Source organism: Lynx canadensis, chromosome B1 (assembly GCF_007474595.2).
Source record: "Lynx canadensis isolate LIC74 chromosome B1, mLynCan4.pri.v2, whole genome shotgun sequence".
Classification (NCBI taxonomy): Eukaryota; Metazoa; Chordata; class Mammalia; order Carnivora; family Felidae; genus Lynx; species Lynx canadensis.
Window position 1 is genome coordinate 131,025,770 of NC_044306.2, and position 20,276 is coordinate 131,046,045.

The 20,276-nt window shown below is 34.7% G+C and overlaps 1 protein-coding gene across 2 annotated transcripts in view; it reads right to left on the reverse strand.

Annotated features, from left to right (window-relative positions):
- CCSER1 (coiled-coil serine rich protein 1) overlaps positions 1–20,276 on the reverse strand; it is an 848,536-nt gene that overhangs the window by 560,999 nt on the left and 267,261 nt on the right. For both annotated transcript variants that reach the window (XM_032592937.1, XM_030313430.1), the window contains exon 5: positions 554–674. In XM_032592937.1, coding sequence (XP_032448828.1) covers positions 554–674 — 121 coding nt within the window. The remainder of the gene's footprint in view (positions 1–553; positions 675–20,276) is intronic.

A 20,276-nucleotide genomic window follows, 5' to 3' on the forward strand; every position in this document is an offset into this window, starting at 1 on the left:
GGAGCCTGGAGCCTGTTTCCGATTCTGTGTCTCCCTCTCTCTCTGCCCCTCCCCCGTTCATGCTCTGTCTCTCTCTGTCCCAAAAATAAATAAACGTTGAAAAAAAAAAAAATTAAAAAAAAAAAATAAAATAAAATACTTAATAACTTTCATTCCTTATAAAAATGCAAGCCAACTTTAAGCTAGTAAGTTTATATTAAGAATTGATCACATTTTACACAACCAAAGCCTACAACTATAAAATAAGCCATCCAAGAACAGTGTATCCACCATCACCTGTGTTAAAGAAATAAAATGCTTCATGTCCCTAAGGTAACAAAACGAAACTTGAATGGAATATAGCTCAAACAGATGAAGGCAGAAGATGCAGAAGTTATTCACTGACACAATAAAGGATAGATTGACTTTTTAAATATCATACAAAATTATTTCTGTCCTTTCGATATACTAGCATTAACACATTCATTATAAATCATAATTTCTGAGCAATCCAATTCTGATATGTCATCTAATTTGTTTTACAAAGATCTAAAGCATTAAACAAATAACTTACTGTTTGGAAGGTTCAGGAAATTTTAGTTCTTCTCTTTTCTTCATTTCTATGGTTGGTTCCATAGGAGTAAGGACCACAGCAGCACATGAGACTACAGAGTGGTATGAATCCTCCCGGCAAACTGTTTTATTAAAAAAATTAATTGTAAATGTCAAAATTATTTATTGACTATTCCATGTTCCCTTTTTCTGTTTTTTTTTTTAAATTTTCAGTCAAATGAAAGATATAATTTAACTAAAACATTAATTACCATTAAATGATCTCTCATTATCATTTTCCACTCTGAGTCTTTCCACTCACTAGCTGAATGACCTTAGGTAATTTTTCTTTTTTTTAAGCCACACAGGAGAAAAGGTGCTGCCAATACTTTATAGCCCTTTTTTAAAAAAAGCTTTTCATTGAAGAATAAGAAGTGCATAAATCATATATAGTTAAATGAATCTTTCCAAAATGAACACAACTGTTTAATCAGCATTATGATCAATAAGTAAAGCATTACCAGAACCCTAAAACTCCCTGTGGTACCTCTTCCCAATCACTATTGCAGCCCCCAAACTTAACCATTATTATTACTTAAATAACCATAGATTAGGTTGGTCTATTTCTGACCTTAGCACGAAGGAAATCATCCTCTTCTGTGTGTGTACTATTTTACATGTGGCTTATTTCACTCAATATACATCTATAAGACCCATTCATGTGTAGCAGTATTTGTTCATTCTCATAGCTGTGTAGCATTGCACTGAATGAATTTACAAAATATATTTATGCATTTTATTGGTGATGGACATTTAGAACTGCTCTGCTCTGAGGCTATTTTGAAATGTCTATAAACACACCTCTATGTGTTTTTTTATTTTTTTTTATTTTATTGCAAAAATAAAATTGTGTTGAAAAATATCTAGCAACTGCTCTTGGGATATGTTCATATGTCCCACCTGCACCTCTAGTAGATATTGCCAAACGTTTTTCTGAACTGATTGGACTAATTTGCATTCCCCAAAACAGAAGAGTTTCAGTTGTTCCACATCTGTATCAACACTTAACTTTTGCCAGTTTTTTAAAATTTTACTACTGTACGAATTTTTTATTGCTGCATGAAAAATTAACACAAATTTAGCAGCTTAAAACAGCACCCATTTATTATCTCATAATTCTGTAAGTAAGAAGTCCAGTGAACTCAGTTGAGTTCTCTGATTAGGTATACAGATTACAAAGAAAGACCTAAACTTTGTTACATAATTCCCACTCAAGAGTTAAGTTCCCACAAGGCCAATGCCAGGTTCACAGCCAGGCTGTGCTCTTAGGTTTCTGGGGAAGAATCCATTTTTGAGATTAATGACATTGTTAGCAAAATTTACTTTATTGAGGTAGTTGGACTCATGTCTCCTTTACCTAGCTGGCTATTGGCCAGGGATCAGTCTGAACTCCTAGAAGCTTCTAATAGGTCAGTGGTCAGTGGCTTGTCTATCTCAGCAATGAAGAATATCCTTCACATTAAAACCCTCTCATGCATCAAATTTCTCTCATGCTCTGATCTCTTCTGCTGCTAACAACTGGGGAAAATATACTCTGCTTTTCAAAAGCTCGTTAGGTTAGGCCCATACAGATTATCACCTTTTTGATTAACTCAAAGTCAACTGGTTAGTAATCATAAGTACATCTACAAAGTCTCTCTTGCCATGGAATATAATATAATTTCAGTAGTGATGTCCCATCTTCCCAGTGGAAGGAATCATACAAGGGTTAGAGTCACGTGTCATCTTAGAATTCTGCCTACCACAGCTATTCCTATAAGTGTATATAGTGGTATCACATTGTCGCTTTAATTTAAATTTTACTGATAATTAATGCAATAAAGCTGTAAATTCTTGCTTTACATGATTCTGATAAGCACAAATTTCAGTTACATGGTTTAGTTAAGTAACACCAGAACTCTCAAAAATGGCTCACATTTCAGTTCGCATGATATATCGATACTGTGCATAATTGTACAAACTATGAACTTCTCTAGCAGCCCTTTGATCCGTAAATCACTACACAAATAGTCTCTACTTACTCTGAGCATGTACTTTGAGTACAAATAAGAAATGTGCATCATGATTAGACACACACATCACTTTTTTCAAAGTCTATCAATAACTGGTCATGCATCTGCTACTCAATTTAAGCCCAAGTCTCAAAGTATGTAGTTCCATTGCTTCCTTTTCTCCCAGTGATGAACTCATGTGACACTTTACAAAAATGGATAATCTAAGGAAGGAATTTGATGGTGGAAATGAGAAGTGTAGCAAAGAAATGAAATCTTCTAGTGATGTAAGTGGTATTTGAATTGATTATAAATGAAAGATCAATAATTTCTGATCTAAGTACTCACTTCAATAAGTGGCAAACAATAAATTAAACCCTCTCCCCAATACAGAGAGAGGCAAATACTAAAGATGATAGCCACATTAATGAAAGAGAAGGCAACAATACAATTAAGGTCATACAAGTCTGCCAAGAAGTGTGGGACTATGATCTCAAAGAGAAAGAAGTATAAGAACAGATCTTAATGTTCTTCACCTTCCGCTAAAAATATTTGCTGAATTACTAATCCACTCGGGGTGGAGTCTGAGATATAAACTAGATGACCGCCAAGAGCAGAACTGAATCTCAAGCAATTATGTGGCACTCAAGATACAAACATTAGTATCGAGTATGTGTCAAAGTATGTGTGGGGGGAGCTGCTTTCTTTGTCTCTCTAATGCCATCAAACAGATTTTTGTTTCTTCTACTCTTCTCTCTCTTTTTTTTTTTTAAATTTAATTTACTCTTAGCATGTGTTTTGAGTCTACATCAAACAATTCCAACATAGTTGGGAGAAGAAAAATCTACTACATTTAAAATTTTCCCTGTTGCATCAGGGAAATACAAATCAAAACCACATTCAGATATCACCTCACGCCAGTCAGAGTGGCCAAAATGAACAAATCAGGAGACTATAGATGCTGGACAGGATGTGGAAAACAGGAACCCTCTTGCACTGTTGGTGGGAATGCAAATTGGTGCAGCCACTCTGGAAAACAGTGTGGAGGTTCCTCAAAAAATTAAAAATAGACCTACCCTATGACCCAGCAGTAGCACTGCTAGGAATTTACCCAAGGGATACAGGATACTGATGCATAGGGGCACTTGTACCCCAATGTTTATAGCAGCACTCTCAACAATAGCCAAATTATGGAAAGAGCCTAAATGTCCATCAACTGATGAATGGATAAAGAAATTGTGGTTTATACACACAATGGAGTACTACGTGGCAATGAGCAAGAATGAAATATGGCCCTTTGTAGCAACGTGGATGGAACTGGAGAGTGTTATGCTAAGTGAAATAAGCCATACAGAGAAAGACAGATACCATATGTTTTCACTCTTATGTGGATCCTGAGAAACTTAACAGGAACCCATGGGGGAGGGGAAGGAAAAAAAAAAAGAGGTTAGAGTGGGAGAGAGCCAAAGCATAAGAGACTCTTAAAAACTGAGAACAAACTGAAGGCTGATGGGGGGTGGGAGGGAGGGGGTGATGGGTATTGAGGAGGGCACCTGTTGGGATGAGCACTGGGTGTTGTATGGAAACCAATTTGACAATAAATTTCATATATTAAAAAAAAAATGAATAAAAAAATAAAATTTTCCCTGTTGTCTTAAATACTGCTAGTAAAATATATGTATGTATATATGTGTGTGTGTATGTGTGTGTGTGTGTGTGTGTGTATATATATATGTATATATATATATAACTAATTAATTCCTCTGGTATGCCACTCAGTTATTCAATAAATATTTACTGAACTAACTGGTATGTTCCCAGAAATATGCTTAATGGTAGGATTCTACTGTGCGCAAGAAAGAAATAATTTTAATAAATCTTTGAATTCTTTTAGAAATATTTCAAGTGTTAGAACAGTAAGCTGCTTACCAGATTAAGTAAAAGGATTTATCTAGATCTCTATGAGGGAAAATAGAGCTAAATTATCTTTAAAAATGAAAAGAGAGAAGTGAGCAGGGAAAAGACTGTAGGTGAACAAGAAAAATTTTTAAAAATAGGGAGCATTTGTTTACACAAGGTAATTATTAGTATCAATACTTAGTTTTTATTATCTAGAGGCTGGAACAAGTTATAGCACTCTCATAGATATTGAGATTAAAAAACAATGAATAACTAAGTCAATGAAAAATAAGCTCCATTAATTATTATATAATAAAAGTGACACTACACTGGTCTAAAGATACATGGTTAGGAAATCAATGCAAATGGCAAAGCTCTTATATTTAGTGGAAATTAAATTACATTCAAGTTTTTAATACCTTTATATTTCATTCACACTAAATACAAGAATTAGTGTAATAAATGCCAGTTAAGCCATTAAAGAACAGAGAAATTATAACTTCAAAAAAGTGAGTGGAGAAGATATTTGTAAATGATATATCCAATAAGGGGTTAGTATACATGATATATGCTTACACAACGCAACACCCAAAAACCCAAACAATCCAATTAGGAAACGGGCAGAGGAGGGGCACCAGGGTCAGTTAAGCGTCTGACTTCGGCTAAGGTCACAATCTCACAGTTCGTGGGTTCAACCCCTCCATCGGGCTCTGTGCTGACAGCTCAGGGCCTGGAGCCTGCTTCAGATTCTGTGTCTCCCTCTCTCTCTCTCTGACCCTCCCCCACTCACACCCTCTCTCTCTCTCTCTCAAGAATAAACATAAAAAAAAAAAAAGAAGAAGAAGAAAAGAAGAAGATGGGCAGAGGAACTGAACGGACAGTTTTCCAAAGAAGACATACAGATGGCAACAGACACATGAAAAGATGCTCAACATCACTAATTAGAGATATCACCTCACACCAGTCAGAATGACTGCTATCAAAAAGACAAGAAATAACAAGTGCTGGTGAGGATGTGGAAAAAAGGGAACCATCATACACCGTTTTTGGAATATAAATTATTGCAACCACTGGAGAAAACAGTATGGAGGTTCCTGAAAAAAATAAAAATTGAAATACTATGATCCAATAATTCTACTGGGTATTTATACAAATAAAGAAAAAGCAATAATTCAAAAAGATATATTCACACTTATTTCAGTATTATTTATGATAACCAAAAAAAGTATCATTTTTATGACAGCCAATTCAAGTGCCCATCAACAGACAAAAAAAAAAAAAAAAAGTGTGAAATACACACACAAACACACAAACACTCTGGTATATTACACACCCATAAAAAAAGAATGAGTTTTTGCCAGGCACAACAGCATAAATGGACCTAGAGGTATTATACTAAATGAAGTCAAAAGAGAAAGATAAATACCATGATTTCACTTATACGTGGAATCTAGAAAACAAAATAAATAACCAAACAAATAAAAACAAAAAGAGCAAACAAAAAAGCAAAACAGACTCATAAATACAGAGAACAAACTGGTGGTTGCCAGAGGGGAGGTCAGTAGGAGGTTGGGCAAAATAGATAAAGGGGATTAAGAGGTACAAACTTGCAATAATAAAATAAATAAGCCATGGAGATAAAAGTATAGCAGAGGGAATATAGTTAATAGTATTGTGATCAAGTCGTATGATGAAGGATGTTGTATGGATAATGTGTGATGACCAATGAGTAATGTACAGAATTATTGAATCATTATGTTATATGCCTCAAACTAATACAATATTATATGTCAATTATATTCCAATATATTTTTTAAATCAGTTAAGGCCTAAAAAAAGTGAATGGAATAATAAAAGGGAAGTACAGATTTTTCAAAACAATGAATATGCCTAGGCTCTATCATTCTGAGGTAGAAAGAAAAAAATAAAGGAAAGCTTAGCAGTATGTCACTGAGAAGAGAAACAATTTCTGAGAACCTATAGAGTAATGGATATTTATGTGATCATTATATTCTGACAAAGCAAGATATATTCTTCAAAATTATGGTCCATACAAAAAGGAAATAAGAAACTCATATAACAATGGTCACAATTTGAACTACTCTGTATAATAATTTATGTTCATTTTTACCATGACACAAACACATAAATTATTTTTGAAGAATTATATAAATAGGACTAAAGGGGAAAACATTATATTTGCCATTAAAATAAACTTGATACAGATTAAAAGGAAATTTCAAGTTTAAAAAAGACCTCCATGGGTGCTTGGGTGGCTCGGTCAGTTAAGCATCTGACTCTTGATTTTGGCTCAAGTCATGATCCCAGGATCATGGGTTCTAGATTCATGTCGGGCTCACTACTGGGCATGGAGCCTGCCTGAAATTCTTTCTCATTCTCTCTCTCTCTCTCTCTTCCTCCCTCCCTCCCTCCCTCCTTCTGCCCCTCTCCCCCACTCATGCTCTCTCTCTCACTAAAATAAAAATTAAAAAACAAAAGCAAATGTTTCACTATTCAGACCGAACTCTCATGATGGGAAAAACTGTGGCTTTATAAAAAAGTAGAGAGTGAAACAAACAGGAACTCCTAACTTTTGATTATTTGCATTATTTAATTGTACTTATATAGTATCAATCATGTATAGCAAATATTATTCACTTATAAATTTTTTTAAAGTTAAATTTAGGCAACAGCAGATAATTATTTCATAATACAACTTAAAAAAAGTAAGACATGCCAAGGCATTGCATATTCAAGTAAGTTTCCAGCATCCGTGAGTTGAGAAATCGATAATTTTCCACTGTTACTTCCAACCAAAGATGCAGATAATAATTTGAGGCACCAACCTATAAATTTACATGCTAAATTTGTTCTTCTGTGAAAAGAATCTTTGTTTAACTATATTGCATGAACCATAGAAAATTCCATCACAGGCTTCTGTTACTTGGAATTGTCAGAGTCAGCCTGACTGAAAAATTAAAGTCCCATTTCTTTCTACACAGATGGAGGTTTTCTTAACAATATTAGGGTCACTAATCAGGCCATTCTGAGAGGGTCTCATGGAGAAATGCTTGAACTGCATCTGGAGGAAGTCCATTGTCACAACCACCCACAACTACAAAAACAATGACTTGGACATAGGAAACTAACATTTGAATATGAGTTATACAAATAGGAAGGTTTTTGTTTGTTTAGTTTACTCATTTATTTTGAAATATGGAGAGAGAGAACATGAGCACAAGCAGGGGAGGGGCAGAGAAAGAGCGAGAGAGAGAATCCCAAGCAGGCTTCACGTGGTCAGCACAGAGCTCGACACCAGGCTTGATCCCACAAACAGTGGCCCCACAAATAGGAGTTTTAAAATGAGAGAAAATGTTTGAGAGTGACAAGAATTACTTATGCTAGGATTTGCTCCTAAGCACTACTCCCATTTACTCCTGGGTAGTTATAAGTATCTGAACACCAAAAATGATCAAAACTACTGGAACCTCTGCATCAGAAATATAAAAATCTTATGTCAAAGTAGAAATCATTTCTAGGTTTAAAATTGAGTAGTCTGACTTTGCACGTAACTTTTTATTACACCACAAAAAATATGCTATTATATGAAATGACTCTCTAATATCAACTGTATTGTACAAAACATTTCTTTAAGACCCATAATAAACTGAGATGCAAGACCTAAATACTGAAATTGTTTTACTCTTTTCTCCAGTTTGATAAATCAAAACTATTTCATTTAATTACTGAACTTCTATCTTTGTTTGGTCTTTAATTTATAAAAATCAATTTTAAAATCAATTTCCCAAATTTTAAATATGGGAAAGCAACATATTTTTTAAATGTTCACACAAGTGCCAAAGATTTCTAGGAGAGACATTTTTCTCTTCAATGCAAAATTAGAACATTAAAATTACTGAATATGGCTAGATAATAATTAACTCATAACCATCATAATTAACTCATAACGTAACTACATTTGAAATCACCACGCCAATTCACCAGAACTGTTTACTATCAATGAACAAATTACAGGTGTAAAAGAAAAGCATTTGTTTTTGACTTGAAAAAGTGTTCACCTTCCCCTTTCCTGTCCAAATATCCAGGGTCTATGTATTTACCACAGAACAACCCACTGGTGAAACTTAACCCAGCAAAAGGGTAACGTTTATTTAACAAATGCTTAAATATCATTATGTAGTAGGCATCCTTCTAACCACACGTTAGTTACATATAATACATACTATGCAGTAATGCATTACTACTAAATATGCATTAAAGTTACAGTATCATCCTGACCACTCAGAAAAATTGTATGGGGTAATATTATTATCCCGATTTTACAGTGTTCAAGGTCAGACAGATTGGGAGTAGCAAAACCAGATTCAATCAATTTGCCTGACCCCACCATGCCACTGACAATGCTTCCTGTTGCTCTTTATTTAAATACCTATCATGTGTTCTGAAGAGTAAGTTTAATAGTTTATCTTTTCCAATTGTGTTTCTATTCAATAGTATTCTTATATCTGAATTCTTTACCCTAGGAAAACTGTGTAAGCTTTAAGCAATTTGCCTCACAACACAGCACAGCTGTGACTCACAAAAATGCTTTGAGTTCCAAGCTCTGTATTTCAAAATGATTTACAACAACTATTTCCCTCTTGCTCCACAGAATGTGTGTTGAGTGTCAGTATGAACCCACTATTACATACATTTATCTACGGCAAAGGAAAATATATAATTTAGAAAAAATATTATTTTTTCATATTTATTTGTAATCAATTGCTGTTGAATCTTCTTGCCCAGCACTGTTTATAGGTGCTTGAGTAGATCAGTGAATATAAATGACAAAAATGCATATTTCTGTGGAATGTATATGTGTTGTGAAGATATTCTGTAGATATGATTACAACCCACTACAGCTGACTTCAAGTAAGGGAGACTGTCATAGGTAATCTGGGTAGGCCTGATTCAATCACTGAAAAGCCTTAAAAGTAGTTGAGGCTTCTTAATGAAGGCAAAATTCTACCCATGTCAAAAGTTCCAGCCTTCCCTTCCTGGCCTAGTCAGCGCCCACCACCCCCACCCTCACCCCCAAGAAGCACGTAAGGTTCTGTTTCTCTGGTTGATAAATATACCAGCCAACAATACATACATTTAGGTATCACATACTAGTTTTAGTGAATCTCTCAATACTTTTTACGAATTAACATCCTTAATCCAGTGCTTATAAAAGGCTCTTCTGATGAAATATTAGTCCAGAATCGAAAATAAGCAGATAAAACACAAGTCATTGCATCATGACTATAAATAAACACACACTGAACAAAAGCAGGATACATATTGATTCCATTAGTAGCATTCACTGAACTATATCATTTCCAGGCACTGTAGTAGGTATGAGACTGATGAAAATAAAAGATAAAATATTTGCCATGAATATAATTTAGTGTAGTAAGGAATGAACACCATATAAAAAGTACTACCAAAGAAGCCAGCCAGGTAAAGTAATCACTGTGACTGGAAGAGCAGGACAACTGCTATCTTGTCCACTCCCTGTTTCTTAGCATAGTTCCAGACACAATGGAGGAACTCCATAAATCTCTGTCTGATGAATGATAGAGATTGAAGAAAAATGGAGGCACTGGGGAAAAGAAAAGACACTAGCAAAGCATAGAAAAGAGTGTGCTAAAAGGCAATGAGATATAAGAAAATGTCATATATCTTGAGAAATTCAAATATTTCAGTGTGGCTGGGTCTAGAAAAGATGTAAGGAGTTGAAGAATGGAGATACATCTTTTCTCAACACCTGAAGTACCTTCTAAGTAACTCTAAAACCTTAGTATGTATTTTTGAAGTTAGTGAGGATACTCTATCAATCATTTTACAAAGAAGCAAGCAACATGATCAGCTTTATATGTTCTGCAAGTGGCCTGGCAACATCTAAGTACAGGAACGAAAGCAGGCCAAATCCCTGGCAATACTACTGAAATAAATGAAGTGAGAAATGGTGAGTGTCCCTTGTCACTGGGAGTGGAAGGCTAGGGAAAGCAAAAACAAAGTAATACTGCAGGCAGAGCATTCAACAGTCTGTATTTACTTACTCTCTTTGTCTAAATGAAACACAATTCTCAGTAGATCAAAATAACAGAAAATAGAGTAAAAGTGTGTATGGATGAGAAAGAACTGGCAAAAGCACCAAGCCAAGACTTTCAAATTAATTAGAAGCAATTTAAAATAATTTAAATTAAAAATAACTTGTGCAAACATATTATGCAACGATAGTATCATCTCAGGCATCTTTTTTAAAGATATGAAGGAACTGCATAGAAATAGTTAATGCCCTTAAGTAAAACTAATTAGAGAAAAAAATACAGAAATAAATATGAAAATAACCATATCCTAGAAATTTTGGACAAAACTATAAAATGTAAAAAACAACACTATATTGAGTCAGGCTTATCTCACATTATCCAAATTCTGGTACTTTTGTGTACCAATAGGAACCTTTCATCTTGTGACACATGTTTGGACTGTTATCAAGTTTATTATAAAATTCTGTTCTTTGAATTTGTATATTTTTAACTAATTTAATCTTAATTTATTTCTTGCCTCAGCCTTTGAACAGTTCTTTTCACAATTTCTTATATTGCACAAATATTTTCTAGAATTAAATTGAAACCTGACCTATGATAGGGTAAAACAGAACAATGTAAATTCAGTTTGCAAGGTTACCTATTTTATTACTATAGTCGAACCACTGGAATGTTTGTGGCAGGCAAAAATGTATCCTTGGAATATCAAATGCAAACTGGAACAGCCAACGGTTTTCTTGACTGTTGAACAGGAAACATGCATTCATAAACCCCTCCTGACTGCAGAGTAAGACATTTATGGATAAAGTATTTATTTATTTTAATAAATATGAAAATATTATCTAGTGGCTATTATTGGCTGAAGTGAGCCTCGCCCCACAAGTCCTAACCCTAGTACTTACAATGTGACTGTATTCAATGTGACTGTATTTGGAGATAAGGTCTTTAAAGAGGTAATAAAGTTAAAATCAGGTCATCATAGTGGACCCTAATCCAACATGACTGGTGTCCTTATAGGAAGAAAATAATAGGACACAGACAAAAACCAAGGAGAGATCTTATGTAGACACAGAGAGAAGACAGCCATGTACACACTAAGGAGAGAACGTAGAAGAAATCAACCATGCAGACACCTTGAACTTAAACTTCTAGCTTCCAGACTATGTAAAAATAAATTTCTGTTGTTTAAGCCACTCACTTTGTGACACTTTGTTATGACAGCCTGAGCAAAATAATACAATGGCTAGTTTAGGATAAGGACAAAAGAACTACTTTCATGAATATTAATAATTAAATGAAATATAAATAATTAAATAAAAGGAACACATAGAGTTTCAGAATCCCAACCTAACGACTGAATCTATATTGCTCCTACTACTGTCCTCTTCCATTTTGAAATCTGACAGATGTCGCTATTCAGCTCATGCTTCAATAATTCTAATCATGGTTAGTTTATTATACTTTACCATTCTGGTTGCCTTCTTTCAAATGTGGTCTAGAATGCATAATATAACACATATATTATATGCATATATATTATATATTACATATACACATAATATATATAAAACAAATACTGCAGACGAATGCACATTTTATACACAGATACAGATAATATAGAGAGAACATCAGGAGGAATAGAGTCACCAACGATTATTGCTTTCTGCTAACTTAGGTATTAAAAACTTTATTAGCATTTCTTCATGTGCACAGCCACCATCTAGCGTATAAGACCCTAGGTTAGGTGTTTTCTAGGCATCCATAGAAGGTTTTACGTAGGAAAAATAGCAGCACTATAGTTCTGTAAAGTCTATCATCACTATCACAGATTCCACACATAATATTAGAATGACATCATTGCGGCCTACTGATTCTGAGCAATTCAAGTGGAAGGTACATATTTTGTTCATTAACCTTTCCATTTTAAATTTTGCAGGACTGTTAATACCCATTGTGGCAGACTGTACTGTCCAAAGATAGTCACACCAATGCATATCCTATCCTGCTTATCTTTGATATTCTACTTGTGTGGTGGGATTTTAGTTCCCTTCCTCTGAAACTTTTTGTTTATGACTTTTGTGACTGCCTTGTCTAAAAGAATGTGATAGAAGTGATGCCATGTAATTTTCAAGGCTAGGTCATAACAGGCAATATGCCTTCTGTTTGGCTCTCTCTTGGGACACTGGCTGTTGGAACCCAGCCACTGTGCTGTGAGGAAGCAAAGCCCACACAGATATCCTGGCTGACAATCCCATGAAGTCCCTCAGTCATCAGCCATCAACAACCACTTAATGTACATGAAAGGATTCTGTATTCTAGCAGAGGACTTAAGCTCCACAGAGCCAAAGAAAACTCTCTCTGATACACCCTGTCTGAATTTCTGACCCACAAAAATCATGCAGGATGAATGACATTTGTTGTTTTTATCCACTAAGTTTTAGGAAAATTTGTGACACAGCAATAAACAAACAAAACACTCCTAAAGAACATTTATAACTAATGGCAAAAATAGATTTTGATGCCTCTAGGACAGGGTTTCATTAAAATTGTTATGAAAATGATACAAAAAAAAGAATATTGACGTTAGTGCCACAAAGCTTTACCTACATTCTGTGTGTGTGGGTAATTTATGAATGACAACTGCAAGAGTCTGATATTAAAATTCTCATTCAGCAATTGTTTAGAGATCAATACTATGGAAATAAGCAATGTAAACAGCAAAGTGTGTATGTATGTGTGTATGTATATGTGTGTACACACACACACACACACACACACACACACTCAATTCACCTAGAGAAAAAAACAGTCTGGTGAATATGCTGACTTTCCCATTTATGGTTCTCATTTCAAACTTAGAAAGAGCCCTGGAGCTATCCTTGGAGCAAGCTTGCTGCAGCAAGTACAGACAAATAAGTATCTGCTCTACCACTCAAAACAACACTTTATGAATTTTCCAAGAAGATGAAATCATAGTTGTTATCCCTTCTAAGAAAATGTGCACAACAAGGCCTGTATCACTTAAATTATGCCTAACCTAAAATTTATGTAATCTGATATCCGAGACTCTAAAACCCAGAAAAAAAATCTTAAAGGGGGAGAAAGAATGTGCTTGATACAGTGGAATACAAAGAATTTGCAAAGCATTCCATTTAGGCCATAGACAATATCCTCAGGGGAAGGGTAGTTTAACCAAAATGCATTTTACTGTCATTCTTTCTGGATAACATTATACACTGTCAAGAAACATATTCTACTTGGATTTATTAATGCCATGAATAACACCACTAATAAATTAACATTATCATCTTTTAAAAGAAACATTTTAAAACCTATACCACAGGAAATATTCTATTAATTATATATAAATAAAACTATGTTGAATATAATTTTCCTATAAGTATTGCCATTTATTACACAAAAAATTATCTAATTTACATGTGTGTCAGCTTTTATGATCACCTCACATTTCTTCTCCTATTAGCCCAATCAAAGGTATTTTGCTTTGGGTACGTTGTCAGGTGTTTGTTTGCTTGTTTTTAATAGGGATGATTATTACATACAACACAATATGAATCAAATGCAATAATGCAAGTTTTACTTTTAATCTGCATGGAATTATAGTCTAATACAAATTAGCATAGTTACTGAGTGACTTGCAATTTCATATATTTATCCCATGTAATTTACCTAAATAAACAATTTATTTAAAAAAAATTATTAAGTCTATACTTGGGCCAGCCATATTCTGGGCTCTGAATATGTAATAGAGATCAAAACAGATAAAAATCCCTGCCCTTCGGGGTATTATTGCTATTTGATTTCAACACTGACAGAAAGGTAGTGGTTGGACTACTCAGGTTCTACTGAGAAGAAATATTCTAGGTAATTTTTTTTCTTTTCTTTTTATCTTTCCTTCTTTTTCCCCTCCCTTTTCTTTCCCTCCCTTCTCCTTTCCCTTCACTTTCCTTTTCCCTTCCATTCCCCCTTCAGAAAGATCTCAATAAATTCTCTCTTACATCTTTTGGTCCTTAATTTCTGACAAGGTTGAGGAGCATCAACTATTACACATATAATCTCATCAACTAGTTATTGAATAAATGGGCTTTTTTCTCTTAAACTTTATTTTGTTTAAGAGAGAGTGGGAGGGCAGAGAGAAAGGGGGACAGAAGATCTGAAGGAGGCTCTGTACTGTCAGCAGAGAGCCCGATGTAGCTCTAAAACTCACAAAATGCAAGATCATGACCTGAGATGAAATCGGATGCTTAACCAACTGGCCACCCAAGTGCCCCAGTGGAATTTTTTTTTTTTCTAATAGCTATATCTTTCTATTCTTTCCTTATATATCTCTTTCTACTTCAAACATAATATAGTCAATATTATCATATCTCCCTCTCTCTTCATCCACAGACTTATTGCTCCTTCTCCCCTTTCCTCCCCCTCTCCCCTTCTTCTCTCCCTCTCCCTTTTCTCTGTTCCTCTTTTATAACACCTTTTTGGCTGCTCAGAATAAAAGAACAAGTATCATATGAATTATTAATCTTTGTTGAAAAAATTACATTAGATATATGAAGAATCTCTCCCAGGTTATGAGACATAATTGATTAGTCTTTAGTTCTGTGGTACTGACGGCTATTTAACGGGCTTCACTTTGCAAAAGTATGAGGATAATATAATCTATATAATGTTCATCCTCACTTTTAAGAAGTTAAATAAATTATTCAATTACCTCCTTAGAAAAAAACCCACTCTTCAGAATTTTACATATGAATTACAAATCACAAAGAAAAGTGTAAGGTATATAATTTCAACGAATGATTCAAGCCAAATAACTCAAATATATTGAAGTTGACGGTTTTAGGTTGCTCACCTCTTGCTATCATTAGGACAGATTCTGAATCTGAAAAAGTCTTCCCTTTGCCTTCTTCTAGTCTTCTTCATATGAGCTAATTGTTTAATTTTAGGAATTGGTTTGTTCTACATCTAAATTTCCACTTAGAAGAAAAAGCAACACTATCAACTAATTTGAGTATGGTTTAGTTACATGAAAAGGAGGTAGACAATCCAACTTAGTAAAAATATAGAAATCAGAATAAAGATGGCCTTTGAAGAAATTAGCATAGTTACAGTCTATTGGGCTGGTGAAAACCACGTAAGTAAAAATTGCATAGGGGCCAATTACACAAAGCCATGAATATCAAGTGAAATTATTGGTATTTCATCCAGTAGGATCAAAGTTCTTAATTCATAAACAAATGCTAAATTTTCATAGGAACAAATCTTGAATAATATACAGTTGACCCTTGAATCATACAGGTTAAAATGAACAGGCCCACCTTTATGTAGATTTTTCCAATAAATACAGTATAACACTGGAAATGTATTTTCTCTCATAATTTGCATAATAATATTTTGTTTGCTCTAGCTTACTTTTTTGTAAAAATACAATGTATAACACATATACAAAATATGTGTTAATTGACTGTATAATTATGTTATTGGTAACACTTCCAGTCAAGAGATGCTATTAGTAGTTAAGTTTTGGGGTAGTTAAAAGTTATATTCAGATCTTCAACTTCAGTGCCCCTAACCCTTGTGTTTTCAAGGATCAACTGTATTCTGCTAGTCCAATGAGTAAAATAAAAAGCTCTAGAAACGCACAGTCAAATAAGTCAAGATAAAGAGCAACATTCTGTGCTTTCAACCAAATATGACAAGTTACTGTAACAGCCCAAAATTCCCATAAAGAGCCCCAGGCCTTTTAAGATGGAAGAGGAGGGAAACAACCACAGCAATATGAAACTTCTCTTAATTTCCTCTAGGTCTCTCCCTAAAGGGTTAGCTGCATGAAAGGATCTAACTTTTCCTAGTTTACTAACAAATCACTTAGTTCTGAAGAATCATTTTCTTTGTAACAACATTAACCTCAAGTCCCATTAGCCTTTTTGGACGAATGGAAGTCATGTCTACATTTGACATCACTGGAGTATCCATAAATTATGTACATCTAAATAAGACACAAGCATATTCCAGGGTGAAATGAAAATTCTCAGTCCACAAGATCTTGGGATAATCACTGCCATCACAAACTTTCTTTTAGGTATTCATTGGGACATCATTTCTGAAAGGCTACTGATCTCTGCCTAAAGGAAGTGTCACTTTTTTTAAAGCTCTTTAGTATAACTGGTTAATAGTCAAATCTTTTGGCATGAGAAACAATTTGTACAGATACGTGAGTAATTTTTCATCCTTTTGATAAGGGTATTTTTCAAATAGTATGTTTATATAAAATATAAGTTTTCAGTATTCAAATACATATTCTGATATATTTCTTTCTTAGACTATCAATGCTATATTTGTGATAGCATAAAATAAAACATGAATACACTATCAGAAAATGTCATTAATAATACTGACCCAATACGCTACCATAGAATATGACATCACAGTAAGAGCAGCTTTGTCATTAACTATTGGGAGTACAAATATTAGCAAACAGAAGCAAAAATTAGAGTCCTTATTAAATAATGGATGATAAAGACGTTAAAGGAATTTGATAGATGTGACTTTTTTGATAAGTTGGCAAAACCCTAAAATAGCTATGAGAAAAAAATGCCATCTTTGTAAAATTCTTATAGAAGTAGCCCAGGGTCAATGTTTCAAACGGCTACACTTTGGCTTCACCCTCACTTATCTTCTCCTTTCTTTGTCATGCTGAAAAAGAACAAATGGCAGCTAGACATTATTAAAGCATGAAGAATGCTCTCTCTGACTGTAGTACTAAATTTTGTCAGAGACTGATCTTGGCTTTTAGGGATCTTTTGATTATCTGATCAGATTTAAAAATTTATACTTGGTAGAAATCTGTCTTGTTACTAAAAATATGGCTAGTCTTCCTGACTGCTCTCATCTTTTTCTTTTGTGAGTATATAAAGGTTAATACATAAGGCAGAGGACAGACGTAAGTTCAACAGGACTGACATTTGAGTCAGCCCAAAGAACTAACAAATAAAATATCTTGTTTAATCAACAGCTGAATAGGGCAGACTTTGCTGTGGCACCTATCAGAAACATACAAGAACTTTCCTTGGCTCGTCTTGTTTTGTCCATGACAGTTTAGTTCCCAAAATGTCTAATTTCCCAACATTCATCCATCAGAGATTAAAGATTTCTTGTGTCTGCTATTAGACACAGCCAAATATTATGTTCCAGAGTATAGATACAAGGTACAAAAAAGTCCCTGGACCAACTATTGCCAGATTCTCACAGGTCTCTTAAATGTAGTCACACAATAAGTCTAACTTGAGTGCTACCTTTCTAAATGGAATAATATTGACATAGATCATTGCTATGGACTGAATAATTGTGCCCCCACTCCCCAATTCATATGTTAAAGCTCTAACCCTCTTTGTGATTGCATTTGGAGATGGAGCCTCTGAGAGATAATTAAGTTCAGATGAGGTCATGAGTGTGGGATGAGTGCCCTTATAGATGTCATTAGCGCTCTTATAAGAAGAGACACCAGGTCTCTCTCTCCCTTTCTCCCTCTCTCCCTCTCCCTGTCTTTCTCCCTGTTGCTCTCCCTTCTTTCTCCCTCACTCCCTTTCTCACTGAACATAATTGTCTACAAGCCAGGAAGAGGGTTCTCACCAAAAACTGCCACCCTGCCACCTTGATCTTGGAATACTAGCCCCCAGAACAGTGAGAAAATAAATTTCTGTTGTTTAAACTACCCAATATGTGGTAGTTTGTTATAGTAGCCAGAGCTTAGGTAATAATATAGGTGAATTTGAACAATTTGTAGTATAAATAAAATTGCCTTTATAAAAAAGGCCTTATAACAAAAAGAGAGCAAAGTCCTAAATATTCAACCATTTGGGGTTTTGTTTGTGTTTTGTTTTTCTGGTTTGAGGAAGTCTCCAAAAGAAACTCAGATTCCAAAATTACCCTCTTAAAGGACTCCTTGGCTAAAGTGAAAATTTTGAAACTCTTTTAGATCCTTCAAACCATAACTTGAAACTGACAGCCTTTATCCTATTCTTCCTTCCTCCTATGCTGCATTACTATCTTTTGTTGTTATTTTTCCTGACTTACTGCCCTTTTCCTCTAGCCAGAAGAAAACCCTCAAAGCTAAATTGCCTCTTAAAGTTAAAGCTCCTTGAGAATAGGTCAAGTCCCTTGTTTTAAGGGACTTAAACTTTAAGCCCTGTTCTCAGTACAAACGAAGAGTACAGGCATACCTCTTTTATTGTGCTTCACAGAAACTGTGACTTTTACAAATTGAAGGTTTGCAGCAACCCTGGGTCATGCAAGTCTATTGGCACCATTTGTCAACGGCATCTGTGCACTTTGCATCTCTATGTTACGTTTTGGTAATTCTCACAATATTTTAAGTTTTTTCATTATTACTACATTATGGTGCTCTGTGCTCAGTGATCTTGGATGTTATAATTGTAATAATTTTGGGGCCCCACAAACCACATCCGTACAAGAAAGTGAACTTAATAAATGTGTGTGACCTGGCTGCTCCACCAACTGGTCACTCCCCCATCTCTCTCCCTCTCCTCGGGCCTTCCTATTCCTTGAGACACAAAAATAGTGAAATTAGGCCAATTAATAACCTACTCTGGCCTGTGAAAGTTCAAGTGAAAGGAAGAATGGCACATCTCTCATTTTAAATAAAAAGCTACAAATAATCAAGCTTAGTGAGAAAGACATGTTGGAAGCCACGATAGGCCAAAAGTTAGGCATCGTGTGCCAAACAGTTAGCCAACTTGTGCATGCAAACTAAAAGTTCTTGAAGAAATATGAAGTGCCACTCTAGTGAAAAGACGAATGATAACAAAGCAAAACAGTTTTATTACTACTACGGAAAAAGTTTTAGCAGGCTGGAGAGAAGATCAAATCAGCCACAACATTCCCTTAGGACAAAGCCTAATCCAGAACAGGGTTCTAACTCTTCCAATTTTATGAAGACAGAGAGAAGTAAGGAAGCTGTGGAAGAAAAGTTGGAAGCTAGCAGAGGTTGGTTCATGAAATTTAAGGAAAGAAGCTATCACCATATAGGAAAATGCAAGGTGAACCAGCAAGTGTTCATGTAGAGGCTGCATCAAGTTATCCAGAAGATTTAACTAAGATAATTAATGAAGCTGGCTACTAAACAACAAATTTTCAATGTACATTAAATAACCTTCTACTGGAAGAAGATACCATTTAGAACCTTCATAGCCAGAGAGAAGTCACTGTCTGGCTTCAAAGCTCCAAATGATAGGCAACACTCCCATCAGGGGCTAATGAAGCTGGTGACTCAAAGGTGAAAACCAATGTTTATTTATCATTCTCAAAATCCCAGGACCCTTAATCTACTCTGCCTGTACTCTATAAAAGGAACAACAAAGATGACAGCATATCTGTATACAACATGGTTTACTAAATATTTTAAGTTCACTGTTGAGAACTAATGCTCAGGAAAAAAAAAAAAAAAGATTCCTTTCAAAATATGACTGCTCTTTGACAATGCACCTGGTCACCCAAGAGCTCTGATGGAGATGTACAATGAGATTCATGCTTTTTTCATGTCTGCTAACATAACATCCATTCCTTAGCCTATGGATCAAAGAGTCATTTGAACTTTCAAATATTATTTAACAAGTAGATTTTGTAAGGCTATAGCTGCCATAGATAAAGATTCCCCTAATGG